The following is a 14,610-nucleotide window of genomic DNA, read 5'->3' as shown; positions in this document are numbered from 1 at the left end:
ATGTTCTTGCAGTGGCTACATGGCTTCTCTCTGACTCCATCTACTCTTTCTTTACATCTCTGTTTGAATATTCCACCTTGCCATATTTTGCACAGCATCAGCCCAAAGTAGCTTCTTTATTAACCAATGGTAATTCACAGTGTACAAAGGAGACTCCTATATAGGAAAAGGCAGATATGTTTAAAATGCTACAAATTGTGCAATGTCTACATTACATTCTGCCATAGTATTCATACATTCTTTAATATGTCAGTTAAATTTGATGTGAGTGGAGAACATAAGATCTAAGGTAAGACAGGGCTGGAGAGATGACTGCACCATTAAGAGTGTCTGCTCTTGCAGAGACCTGGGATCAGTGGCTACATATGGTGGCTCATAACTGTCTGTAACTCTGATGTAAGTTTTTGACTTTGGGAGTCAAGGCAGGAACTCAAACAGGGCAGGAACCTTGAGGCAGGAACTGAAGCAGAGGCCATTGAGAGATGCTGCTTACTGACTTTCTCCTCTTGTTTTACTCAGCCTACTTTTGTCTCTTATACATTCTACAACTGCTTGCCCAGGGTTGAACTGTCCACAGTGGGCTGGTCCCTCCTATATCATTAATCAAGACTGTATCCATAGGCTTCCCTATAGGCCAATTTGATGGTGGCATTTTCTCAATTGCAGTTTTCTTTTCCCAGGTTACTCTAGCTTATGTCAAGTCGACAAAAGCAGTCAAGCAAGCAAGAAAACAAACGTATAAATAACCAGCCATGGTGGGGGGGGGGTTAAAAGTGGAGGACATAATAGAACAAAGGCAAAAGGAAAGTATAGAGGGGTAAAACTGTGGGTGAAAAGATTTAAACAGGGATGTGGATGTGAGGATTAGGGATAAGAGGGGAGATGGGAATAGAGGAATGGAGGAAGGATCAACCAGAATTAAAAAGTATAATGAAGCCATGTGGCTTGTATCCCAACAGAAAACAGAGAAAGGGAAACATAAGAATAAAGCCAAATAAAAATACCTTCATCATTCAACATATGAAACATTTTCCTTACTATGTTAATGTAACACAAGATTTGATTGTTTCCCATTGTCGCACAACCAGGAACACACTGGATGATTGAGATAGTCAGTCTGATAGTCTCCAAAGGGGACCCTACTTGGGTCCAAACTGTCAAGAATTATGCCAGGTGTCCAGGGCTCGATTCTAAAGATTGGCAGAAACTATTGCTGGACCAGGATGGACCACGTCTCATGGCTACACATCTGCCCATACAACTGTTTCCCAAGTCTTACTTCACATCCAAGGCTAAGGTGAGTGGATGCTGGTCTCTGTGATGAAACCTTAGGAGGACCCTCTTTCATTTGATAAACTGGCACACACAAGGGCATGTCCAAATCCATGACCTGTATGGCCATGTTCCTAATATTCACATGTATGGAAACATAGCTGAACCCAGTACTTCATTAACTGGGCAATGAATGGTTAATGTTGACAAATGTTTGTTAAGTCGGGAGTCTGCTTTCAGCTTTGCTTTTTCTTTTTTTTCTTTCCCTTTTCCATGTTTGTATATGTGGTGTGCAATGTGTGCATATGTAGTGCGCAATGTGTGTATATGTGGTATGTATATGTGTAAATGTGGTGTGCATGTGTGTATATGTGGTGTGCAATGTGTGTATATGTGGTATGTATATGTGTAAATGTGGTGTGCATGTGTGTATATGTGATGTGTTGGCACAGGAGTGTGGGGTGCACACACACTTGTGGATGGGTGCATGTTGAGGCCCAAGGTTGATGTCTGGAACCATTCTCAATCACTCTGCTACCTTATTCATTCAAAATCTTTTATCTCTCTCTCTCTCTCTCTCTCTCTCTCTCTCTCTCTCTCTCTCTTTGTGTGTGTGTGTGTGTGTGTGTGTGTGTGTGTGTGTGTGTGCATGTGTGTGCGTGCGTGTGTTCAGGTGCCATGACTCTCTTTTTTTAAAAAAAAAATTATTAGAAGCTTCTGTAATGCAAAGGACACTGTCATTAAGACCAAAAGGCAACCTACTGAATGGGAGAATATCTTCACAAACCCCTCATCAGACAAAGGTCTGATCTCCAAAATATATAAAGAACTCAAGAAACTAGACATTAAAATGCTAATTAACCCAATTAAAAAATGAGGTATTGAACTAAACAGAGAATTCTCAACTAAAGAAGTTCAAATGGCCAAAAGACACTTAAGGTCATGCTCAACCTCCTTAGCAATCGGGAAAATGCAAATCAAAACAACTTTGAGATACCATCTTACACCTGTCAGAATAGCTAAAATCAAAAACACCAATGATAACCTATGCTGGAGAGGATGTGGAGTAAGGGGAACACTCATCCATTGTTGGTGGAATGCAAACTTGTGCAATCACTTTGGAAATCAGTGTGGTGGTTTCTTAGGAAACTGGGAGTCAACCTCCCTCAGGACCCACCAATTCCACTTTTTGGAATATTCCCTAGAGATGCCAAGTCATACTACAAAAGCATTTGTTCAACTATGTTCATAGCAGCACTATTTGTAATAGCCAGAACCTGGAAACAACATAGGTGCCCCTCAATAGAAGAATGGATAAAGAAGGTGTGGAACATATACACATTAGAGTTTTACTCAGCAGTAAAAAACAATGACATCTTGAATTTTGCATGTAAATGGATGGAAATAATAAACACTTTACTGAGTGAGATAACCCAGACCCAAAAAGAGGAATATGGTATGTACTCACTCATAGGTGGATTCTAGCCATAAATAAAAGACGTTGAGCCTATAATTCATGATCTTAGAGAAGCTAAATAAGAAGGTTAACTCAAAGAAAAACATATAGTTATCCTCCTGAATATTGGAAGTAGACAAGATTGCCAGGCAAAAGTTGAGAGCACGGGGTTGGGGGTGGGGTGGGTATAAGGGGTGATGGGGAGAGAGAAGGGAGATGGGGACAATTAGGGAGAGCTTGGGGGAATGGGATGGTTGAGATGGAGGAAGGGTGGTCATGGGAGCATGGAAGTAGATATATTAATTAAGGGAGCCATTTTAGGGTTGGCAAGAGACTTGACTCTAAAGGGGTTCTCAGGTATCCAAGGAGATGTCCCCAGCTTGTTCCTTAGGCAACAGAGGAGAGGGTGCCTGAACTGGCCTTATCCTATAGCCACACTGATGAATATCTTGCATATCACCATAGAATCTTCATCTGGCGATGGATGGAGATAGAGACAGAGACCCACACTGGAACACTGGACTGAGCTCCCAAGGTCCAGATGAGGAGCAGAAGGAGGGATAACATGAGCAAGGAAGTCAGGACCATGAGGGTTGCGTCTGGAGACGGTAGAACTGATCTAATGGGAGCTCACCAAGGCCAGCTGGCCTGGGAGTGATGTAGCATGTGATCAAACCAGACTCTCTGAATGTAGCTGACAGTGAGGGCTGACTGAGAAGCCAAGGACAATGGCACTGGGTTTTGGTTCTAATGCGTGGACTGGCTTTGTGGGAGCCTAGTCTGTTTGGATGCTCACCTTCCTGGATGGAGCGGGGAGGACTTTGGACTCCCACAGGGCAGGGAACCCTGACTGCTCTTAGGACTGGAGAGGGAGGGCTAGGGGGAGTGGGAGAAAGATGGGAGGAGAGGAGGAGGTGGAAATTTTTAATAAATAAATAGATAGATAGATAGATAAATAAATAAATAAATAAATAGAACCAATCCAAGTTCCCACTCCCTCCCCTCCTTCCACATCCTCCACATACTCTCTCACGCCACCCCCTTCCAATCCTAAGAGAGGGTAAGGCACATACCTTTTTGGAAGATCCATGGCCCTTCCTACTAAATCTAGGTTGTGCAAGGTATACATCCAAAGAGAACAGGATCCCAAAAAAACAGTGCATGCTATAGGGATAAATCCTGGTGCCACTGACAGTGGCTCCTCAGTCTGCCCCAGCCAAGCAACTGTCAGACAGTTTGACACAACAAACTGTCAGAAACTAGTTTGGTTCTATGCTTGTTCCTTCCCAGTCCGGCTGGAGTTGGTGAGCTCTTATTAGCTCAGGTAAACTTTTTCAGTGAGTGAACCTATCATGGTCTTGAACTCTTTTCCTTCCACTCTTCAACTGGTTTTGGGAGCTCAGTCCAGTGTTCTGATGCAGGTGTCTGCCTCTGTTATCATCAGGTGCTGGATGAAGGTTCTATGGTAATATTTAAGAAAATCATCAGTCTGACTACAGGGCAAGTCAAGATTGGGCCCACTCTCCTCTATTGCTTAGGCTCTTAGCCAGGGTCATTTTTGTGTATCCTGGGAATTTCTCTAGAGCCAGGTTTCTGCTAAACCCTTAATGGCTCCCTCAATCAAGATATCTCTTTCCTTGCTCTAATCTCTCTCCTTCCTCCAGTTCAACTATCCAATTCCCTCAAGTTCTCCTCAACCTTCCCCTTCTTTCCTCCTCTTCCCCTTCAACCTTCCCTTCTCCCACCACCCTATGCTCTCAATTTTGTCAGGCGATCTTATCTGTTTCCAATTTCCAGGTGGATCTATATATGTTTTTCTTTGGGTTCACCTTATTACTTAGCTTCTCTAGGATTATGAAATATAAGCTCAATGTCATTTGTTTACAGCTAGTATCCACCTGTGAGTGAGTACATAGCATATTCATCTTTTTGGGTTTTGGTTACCTCACTCAGGGTAGTGTTTTTTAATTCCATCCATTTGCATGCAAAATTCAAGATGTCATTGTTTTTTAATGCTGAGTAGTTCTCTAATGTGTATATGTACCACATTTCTCTTTATCCATTCCTTGGTTGGAGGCATCTAGGTTGTTTCCAGGTTCTGGCTATTACAAATAATGTTGCTATGAACATAGTTGAAGAAATGCTTTTGTAGTATGATTGAGCATCTTTCGGGTATATGCCCAAGAATGGTATTGCTGCATACTGAGGTAGGTTGATTACCAATTTTCTGAGAAACCACCATACTGATTTCCAAAGTGGTTGTACAAGTTTGCATTCCCACCAGCAATAGATGAGTGTTCTCTTTACTCCACATCCTCTCCAACATAAACTATCATTGGTATTTTTGATCTTAGCCATTCTGACAGGTGTAAGGTGGTATCTCAAAGTTGTTTTGATTTGCATTTCCCTGATGGCTAAGGATGTTGAACATTTTCTTAAATATCTTTTGGCCATTTGAGATTCTTCTATTGAGAATTCTTTGTTTAATTTCATTTTTAATTAGGTTATTTAGAATATTAATGTCTAATTTCTTGAATTCATTTTATATTTTGGAAATCTATGTCTGATGTGGGATTGGTGAAAATCATTTCCCATTTGGTAGGGTGCAAAGAGGCAGTCAGGGTTCCCTGGCCTGTGGAAAGTCCAAGGTCCTCCCCCTTCCATCCAGGAAGGTGAGTATCCAAACAGACTAGGCTTCCACAAAGCCAGTACATGCAGTAGAATCAAACCCTTCACCAGCACAACTCAAAGAAGGGAAACACACAAACTCTACCACCAAAAAAGAAGAAAAAATAATCGGAGTTACCAACCACTGGTCATTAATATCACTTAATATCAATGGACTCAATTCACCTAGAAAAAGGCACAGGCTAAGAGATTGGATGCAAAAACAGGATCCAACATTCTGCTGTTTACAAGAAACTCACCTCAACCACAAAGACAGACCTTTTACTCAGAGTAAAGGGTTGGGAAAACGTTTTTCAATCAAATGGACCTAAGAAACAAGTGGGTGTGGCCATACTAATTTCTAACAAAATTGACTTCAAACTAAAATCAATCAGAAGAGATGGAGATGGACATTTTATACTCATTACAGGAACAATTCATCAGGATGAAGTCTCAGTCCTGAATACCTATGCCCCTAATATAAAAGCACCAACTTATGTAAAAGAAACATTACTAGAACTCAAGGCACACATCAAACCACACACACTAATAGTAGGAGACTTCTGCACTCTTCTCTCACCAATGGACAGGTCAATCAGACAGAATCCTTATCCATTCTTTGGTTGAGGGACATTCAGGTTGTTTCTAGGTTCTGGCTATGACAAACAATGCTGCTATGAACATAGTTAAGCACATGTTCTTGTGGCAAGACTTAGCATCCTTTGTATATATACCCAAAAGTGGTATTAATGGGTCTTGAGGAAGGTTGTTTCTTAATTTTCTGAGAAATCACTACACTGACATCCAAAAGGGCTGTACCAGCTTACATTCCCACCAGCAATGCAGAAGTGTTCCATTAATCCCGCAACCTCTCCAGCGTAAGTTGTCCTCAGTGTTTTTGAAATTGGCCATTCTTATAGGTATAAGATGGAATTTCAGAGTTGTTTCGATTTACATTTCTCTGATGACTGAGGACATTGAGCATTACCTTAGGTGTCTTTCAGACATTTTAGATTTCTCTGTTGAGAGTTCTCTGTTTAGGTTCTTCTACATGTTAATATCCATTTATGCCAGCACCATTTGCTGAAGATACTTTCTTTTTTCCATTGTATAATTTTAGCTTCTTTGTCAAAAATCAGGTGTCGATAGGTGTATAGGTTAATATCCATGTCTTCGATTTGATTCCATTGGTCAACCTCTCTTTTTTATGCCTCCATGGCCCACTTTCCACTGTGTGTGTCTCAGAGATTTATCTTAGCTCATCAGTCTTGGTGGCAAGTGCATGCACCCACTGATCAACCCCACCAGTTCCTGCCTCATTCTTCTTGAGGCACGGTCTCCCAATCAAACACAATTCACTGTCATTACTAGTCTTGGAAACCAGAATGCTCTAGACAGCTCCTGTCCTCACCTTCTGAGGTTGGAATACAGGATGGCTTTCCACCCACCTGGCATTTATGTGGTATATTAGTCGGGGTTCTCTAGAGTCACAGAACTTATGGAATGACTCTCTCTCCATTCATATAAAGGGAATTTATTGGAACTACTTATATTGGAAATACTTATAGGCCGCAGTCTAACTGATACAACAATGGCTAGCTATGAATGGAAAGTCCAAGAATCTAGAGTTGCTCAGTCCCACAAGGCTGGGTGTCTCAGCTGGTCTTCTGTATATGCTGGGATCCTGAAGAAGTAGACTCCAATGCCAATGAAGAAATGCATGATCTGACACAGAGAGGGCAAGTAGGCAAAGAAGACGCAAGCTTTCCTTCTTCCACTGTCCTTACGTAGGCTTCTGGCAGAAGGTATGACCCAGATTAAAGGCCCGTCGGCCAGTGGCCATGCCAGAAGATCAGCAGAGAGCAATTGACTTTAGAGAGCAATTTCCACCAGACACACAACCCTGATGGATGCATCTTGATAGAGCCTTGGCCCCGGAATATTTCTTGCTACTTCTGTGTAGCTTATTTGCCACTGCCATTTTTCTCTGGTATTTGGTCTGGTTTGATTTGGCGTGGGGAGAGCCACTGTTCTACTGTTTAATAGAGGCAATGATTTTATACAATAACTGTGTTAGTTTAAATAGGATTTTGATGACTGAAGGTTTTTGATAAGTAAAGCAGTGCATTATGATAGAGGTTAAAAATAGAAGACTAACATAGGTGAAGGTAGGATAAAATATTGTCCCCGCCTGTGCTCAAGGTGAAGGTGCAGAGGATAAATAATAAAGCAAGGAAGAATCACACGGCTAGAACACACGAGTCTCTACTGAGGAGCCTAATAGTCTGTGGCTTAGGTTAATGAAGAAGAAAAACAACTGAGTCCCAGTAGCCTAGCTATCTTAAATTCCTTAGCCTTGGTGCCATCCTAGAATTAGCTCTTGTTGACTAGGCTGACCTTGAACTCACAGATATTCACCTGCCTCTGCTTCCTGGAGTGCTGGGAAGGAATTAAAGGCATGTACCACCAATGCCTCAAAATTCCTTTAATCTTAATGCTGGGAGATGTGTTCACAGGGTTCAAAGTTCATTATATCTGAAATAAAGCTTTGAAAATAGCTTAAAATGAGACTACGATGTTTTTCTTAAATAGCTCTCAGGTGAAAAACCCAAGAAGATAATCTGAAGTTTTAGAAAGGTACATAGGTGAGTGAGGAACTCATTAAGCTCAGGGTGTCAAAATAAAGCAGCCCCATTATATTAGCTGAGGTACCTTCCTTACAATGATTGGTTGGTGATCAAAGATGATGATTAATACCTTGTGCCTATTTCTGCCCTGTTGATGCATGGGTATGCACCCTGATATTTTAAAACAGAGTTGACCGATTCCTTTTCATATATAAAAGTGTAGATTTGTGATTTTTCTAAAATTTATTATAAGATTACTGTTTGAGAGAAACAATAAAATGTTTGGTCCTTCTTTGTAACCACAATATATATCCTGCCAGTAGAAGAACTGGCTGAGAAATAAACTTGGCTTACACTCAGTTAATCTTTAACAAGTTGCTTGGATATGAATGCATGTGGGTTCTTGTTTCTCACCTGCAATATGTAAAAGGTTTAATTATGGAAGGGATGTCTAAAACATGTTTTTAACATGTATTAACTATAATCATTCACTTGAAAAATGGAATGTAACCACATTGTAATTTTTATATTGTTGGAAAGATTTTGGTGGGCTATATAACCTGTAAGGTAAAAAATAAAGTAAGTTAGCAGAAAAGTATCAAGAATGAGTAAGTTAGAAGGAAAACATCACAGAGACATAAAAGGAAAATATCAAGCATGAGAGAATAAAACACCAGGAAAGGGGTAGAGGAAGAATGCAGAAGAATAAAGAAAAAGTCAGGAGACCATCAAGAGTGTATGCGCCTTTTCTCCTACCACCTCAGATAGAAAGTCGTAGTAAGACTCCATGGATCCCCTTCAAGTCCTACACTGCTGGAAATAGGCCCTCATGGTAGCAGTGTGTGTCTTCTGCCTCAAGATCCAGATCATAGATGTGCCCTCCATTTATGGATTGTAATTCATTCCAGATATAACCAAGTTGACAAGCTTGAATAGCCGTTACATGTGGGTTTCTGATGATTCACACTTCAATCTTCATTTTTTTTTGCAGCCAACATTTTAAGCCAGTAGTTCTCAACCTTCTTAACACTGTGACCCTTTAATACAGTTCCATATGATGTGGTGACCCCCAATCATGAGAATATTTTCATTGATACCTTATAACTGCAATTTTGCTACTGTTATGAATAATACATCTATATACATATACATATATGTATGTGTTTGTGTGTGTTCTCTGATGGCCTTAGGGCACCTGAGGTTGAGAACAACTGCTGTACCAACAGACATTTCTGCAGCCCCTCAACTTTTCTTGCATCAGTGAACCATGCATGCCTGTGGCAGCTTAGTAAATTCCCAAGATGGAAGAAAAACTTAGCATCCTTTATCTCAGAGTTAAGGAAATAGTGGAACAGAAGGCAACCTAACATTGAGAGAATTATGGATGTAAGAAAAGGATGCAGGTCATCCTCTGACCTCCACATGTGTGCTGTGGCTTTATGTAAATACTTAAGATGTGTGATTTAGGATGTGTGGAAATATGAAATGATGAAATGAAGACAGACATTTCTAATAAACTTTCTCTATTTTAGATTATTTATGTCATCAGGAATCCAAAAGATGTTGTTACATCTAGTTATTATATAGGAAAACATTTGTCCTTTTTGAATAATCAACAGACTTTTGAAGAACATCTTCATGCATTTATCCAAGGTGATGGTGAGTGGAACCAGGACCTTCAATTTTATATTTTGAAATCAAGCCAAGATTGGAGATTTGTGTTGCATGTTTAAAAACTAAATCTGTTGATCACATTTTTTAAAAATTTACTCAGTGTGGAAGGAGTGATATTATGAGCAAGGAGGTCAAGACCATGACGGTTCACTCCCTGAGACAATGTGCCTGAGCTAATGGGAGCTCACCAACTCCAACTGGACTGGGAATGATCAGTCTTGGGATCAAACTAGTCCCTCTGAATGTGGTTGACAGTTGGGGCATTCTATGTGGCCAATGACAATGGCACTGGTATTTGTCTCTACTTGCACTTACTGGCTTTTTGGGATCCTGTTCTCTTTGATGTATACCTTGTTCAACCTAGGTGTAGTGGGGAGGGCCTTGGACTTTCCACAGGGCAGGTTACCTTGCCCTTTCTTATGATTGAAGGGGGGTGGGGGAAGGTGTGTGGAGGGAGTGAGAGGGGAGGGGGAGGAGGGAAGGAAGTGGGAATTTGGATTTGTATTTTTAAAGTCATAAAAAAGAAGATAAAAAACAAAAATAAATAAAATTTATTCAGTGTGGGACTAGAAAGATGGTTTAGCTGTCAAGAATGTGTGTTTCTCTTGTAGATGTCCAAGTTTGGGTACCAGCATCCATGTCAGATTGCTCTCAACTGCTTGTAACTCCAGTTCCAGGGGTCTAGCACCCTCTTCTGGCATCCCCAGGCACTGCACTCATGTATGCATATAACCACACAATGATATACAAATAAATGCAATTTTAAAAAACAAAAATAAATGCTTCAATATTTTACACTTTGTAATGTCAAAAGTTTTATAGACAGCCATCTATAACATGATTTTCATTTAATACACTTTTAACTTAGAAAATCATTTCTTGTATGATATACCATATAGGTATGAATGATCATTGATCTATTATTTTTGAATTTTTCAGTTGATAGTTTCCAGATATTTATATTAATTCATTTACTGTGTATATATACATGTCATATATGTGCATGTGTTGATGTCTGAAACAGCATGTGGGAGTCAGTTCTCTCCTTTAACCGTGTGGATTTCAGGGATCAAAATCAGATCATCAGGTATGGGGGTCAAGTGATTATACCCACTGAGCCATTTCATCGGTTCTTGATGTTTATTTCAAAATGAAGTATTATTTAATAAACATATGATTACTTCATAAAATAGCTCTTACAGGAATTTAGATTTTATCCTGCTGTTTTAAACACTTTTCTAGACAAAGTTCAAAGAAGCAGGGCTGGAGAGGTGGTTCAGTGGTTTAGTCATCTTTCTGCTTTTTCAGAGGACCCAGGTTCAGTTCCCAGCACCTATGTGATGGTTTACAACCACTTGTAATTCTACTTCCAAGAGATCCTATGTCCTGTTCTTGTCTCTGAGAACACTGCACCATGAAGTGCACATACATATATAAATACCAGCAAACACTCATAAACATGAAACCAGGTTTAAAAAATTCTTTTTTAAAAATGTAGATAGTAAATATGTATAGTTTTTTCCCTCTAAGAAACACATGTCTTCACCAATGTCGTAATTGCATTATAGACCTCTGCAGGTAGAAATTTGACGTCCCTTACATTCCTCAAATAAACGCCATCTTCCATTCAGGGATAAGAATCAATATCAGTAGTTGTTTCCTTTTCCTCCCCACCTCCATAGTGACTTGGGGATCCTGGTTTGATCACACCATTGGATGGCTAACAAGGAGAGACACGGCGAACTTCCTCCTCATGTCCTATGAGGAGCTACAGAGGGTAATTCGCTTCCACTGTGCTCCCACATTCCCATATCTGCCTTTCTTCCTTTCCTCTCTTTTCTGAGGGGTAACCAATCAGGTAAGTGAGTGGGTGACCATCACAGTCAGCATCTGCTGTCAACTGGACACAGCTGGGAGAGGGATGATCAATGCAGACACTGCCTCTGTGGGAGCATTTTCTCAGTTAATGATTAATGTAGGGTGTCTACTCACTCTAGGGACGATATCCATGGGCGAGTGGGCTTGAGATGTCTAAGAAAGGCAGCTGAGCAGCCTGGGAGAGAAGTCAGTGAGCAGCGCTCCTCTGTGGTCTCTGCTTCAGTTCCTGCCTCTAGCTCCTGCCCTGGCTTCCCTCAGTGATGCTCAAAACCTGTCAGTTGAATAAAAACCCCAGTTTGTTATTGGTCAGTATTTTATCACAGCAACAGAGAATCAAACTAACTCAGGGAAGGTGTGTAAAAACCAGCCTTTCATTGCCTACATAACCTCAGCAAGTTCTAACCCACCCCGAGACTCATTGTCCTCCTGAAACTGCATAAGCAGCAGTACTCAGCTAACATGGAAAATGACAAATATCTAGAGTAGGGAAAATCATGCTATGTGTGGTTGGTGTTAGCCATGTCTTCTGAAAGACAGCTTCACACTGGAGTACAGGGACAACCAAACAGGCTATCAAGCGTAAAACTTAGGGCCAGGACCTTCCATATAGACTTTCAGAGAATGTTCCAGGCTCAAGTTCTAAGTCAGAACTAAGGACTGGCCAACAGGAATCTCATCACTGCAACCTTTATATTATATGCAGCAATTTCAATCCTCCAAAGAGTAGTGATTTTTCATATAACTCTCTCTTTTCCAAATACACTTCTATTGGCTGATATTTTCCAGGTGACCATTGATATTTCAATTTCTTTCTGTGGTATGCAGTGTTTTTAGCAAGTGCCTGTTCATTTACCACCTCCAGTTTTCAACCAAATTTAGATCCAGTTGGATTCATGAGTCTTGTTTTTTCCAATAAAATTTGCCAGTGGAAAGCTGGTAGCCAGAGTAATGATGAGCGTAATGGGGGGAGCATAAAAATGACTTGTATGTTTCTATGAAATCAAGATGAGCTGTGTGTGGGGTATACAGATGTGGGGAGGATGAGTTGGACAGCAAAGCATGATGGGTGATGAGGTGAATATGAATTCACTACAATGATATACATGCATAAAAGTAGCATCATGAAATCCTACATTTTATACACTTAGAATTGATTTCTGTTTTGAAAAGGAAAAACCAGGGGCTTAAGTTGGCTCAGCAGTACAGAGAATTTGCTGCTCTTCCAGAGGACCTGAGTTTGGCTCCCAAACCAGTGCCAGTTAGCTCACAACTGCCTCTAACAATAGCTTCAGAGGAATCTGACACCATCCTCTGGCCTCTGTGAACACCTAAAACACATACACACACACACACACACACACACACAACTTTTTCCCCCCGAGCTCATGATTAGCAGGCAGACTTGACAAAGGAATGGGTTTTCTTTTCAAGACACCTTCATCCCTTCACAGTGTAAGACAGGTTATGAAAATTGGGGAAGGTGGGGCTGGAGCAATGTCTCAGTGGTTAAGAGTACGTGCTGCTTTTTATGAAGACCTGGATTCAATACCCAGCATACACATGGTGGCTTCTAGCCACCATCAGTGCCAACTCAATGGGGTCCAATGTCATTATCTGTCCTCAGTGGGCACTGCGCATACATGCCTCATATCTATAGACACATATATATGTATATATATATATATTTGTATCATAATATACTGTAAAGTTATACACATACTATTATAAACTTATATTTTATTAGAAAAGTACATGTTATTATATAGTATACACATAATATATAACTTGTAAATAATATAAATATATGCAATAAATTTATAAATATGTATTTATGCATATTAGTATAAATTATATATAAACACACATGTGATGTAGGATATTGGAAAAATAGCAGGTCACACACTAAGGAAGTGTTCACCTTGATAAGCACTCAAGGGCTCTGTCTCCATCAGTGCTGGTATCCACTCTCTCCTGATCATTCCATCTCCGTCAGTGCTAGTATCCACTCTCTCCTGATCACTCTGTCTCCATTAGTCCTGGTATCCACTCTCTCATGATCACTCCTTTTCCACCCACAGGACCTCAGAGGCAACATTCAAAAAGTGTGTCAATTTCTGGGCAAACCTCTGAGTCCAGAGCAACTTGATGCTGCTGTCCAACACTCGTCCTTCTCAGCCATGAAAGAGAACGCGATGTCCAACTGTATAATGCTAAGAAATCCGGAAGATGACACGGTCCACAATATACCATTGCTGAGAAAGGGTGAGACAGGATAGCGGGTCACAGCTGTACTGTAGAAATGGGTAGGTTTCCAACCCTTGCTAAAGCGTGAGACATGCAAAGATGTGCTCAGAAGTTAGAGTCATATCCCATCATATTCTCTGAGAACAGTCGCTAGCCACAGATCCATTACTGAGAGTTCACCAGAGAAATGAGAGGTGCCTGTGTCCTGCTTCCTCTGCCTGTGCAGCAGATAAGTCTATACAGTTAGACCACTCAGTCACAGTGACATTATCCAAGTCTGTAAGGAACCAGAGATACAGTCCCAGTAACAAGACTGTCCCGTTCAGAGGGTGCAGTGATAACAACAGAACCCCTGCAGACATCCATGTGTATATATGACAGAATGTTCATAAATCAGTAATAGAATCTGCTCACACATGCAGCAACTTGGATGGATTCCGGGGGCTTTATGCTGAGCGACAAAAGTCAACAACATAAATCTGCACATGATATATCTATGTAACATTCATAAAATAGAAGACAACTGGAGAGGCAGAGAATATGTTGCTGGCGTTCAGGGACCCAGGGTGAACATTCTCTTAACTAGAATACAACCTTGGTTGGAGGACACACACTTTGGTGCCAATTTTGTAGCCGGCTACTCTATCACATGGTTGACAGTTTTCCACATGGAGGGATGGACTGAGGTTCTGTTATGAGAAATTCCTCAGTTTTTCCTTCACAATTTCAAGACTGGGATTTTCCACGTGACATTTCAGGTGTTCACAGCCCCCGACCTCAAATCCCTTTCGT

General features: G+C 40.8%; 1 protein-coding gene across 7 annotated transcripts in view; it reads left to right on the top strand.

Moving 5' to 3' along the window:
- Nucleotides 1-14,610, top strand: part of LOC146895955 (sulfotransferase 2A6-like) — a 58,994-nt gene that overhangs the window by 43,472 nt on the left and 912 nt on the right. For 6 of the 7 annotated variants that reach the window (XM_087909326.1, XM_087909329.1, XM_087909323.1 and 3 more), the window contains 4 exons: nucleotides 1,089-1,297; nucleotides 9,555-9,681; nucleotides 11,379-11,473; nucleotides 13,653-13,836. In XM_087909326.1, the coding sequence (XP_087765452.1) occupies nucleotides 1,089-1,297; nucleotides 9,555-9,681; nucleotides 11,379-11,473; nucleotides 13,653-13,836 (615 nt within the window). Of the gene's footprint in view, nucleotides 1-1,088; nucleotides 1,298-9,554; nucleotides 9,682-11,378; nucleotides 11,474-13,652; nucleotides 13,878-14,610 lie in introns of all 7 variants that reach the window. The other variant, XM_087909333.1, reaches the window with a different exon arrangement.

This window comes from Myodes glareolus, chromosome 1, assembly GCF_982192425.1.
Source record: "Myodes glareolus chromosome 1, mMyoGla1.1, whole genome shotgun sequence".
NCBI lineage: Eukaryota > Metazoa > Chordata > Mammalia > Rodentia > Cricetidae > Myodes > Myodes glareolus.
The sequence above is the reverse complement of the archived record's forward strand: the minus strand, read 5'-3'. Positions and strand labels throughout refer to the sequence as shown.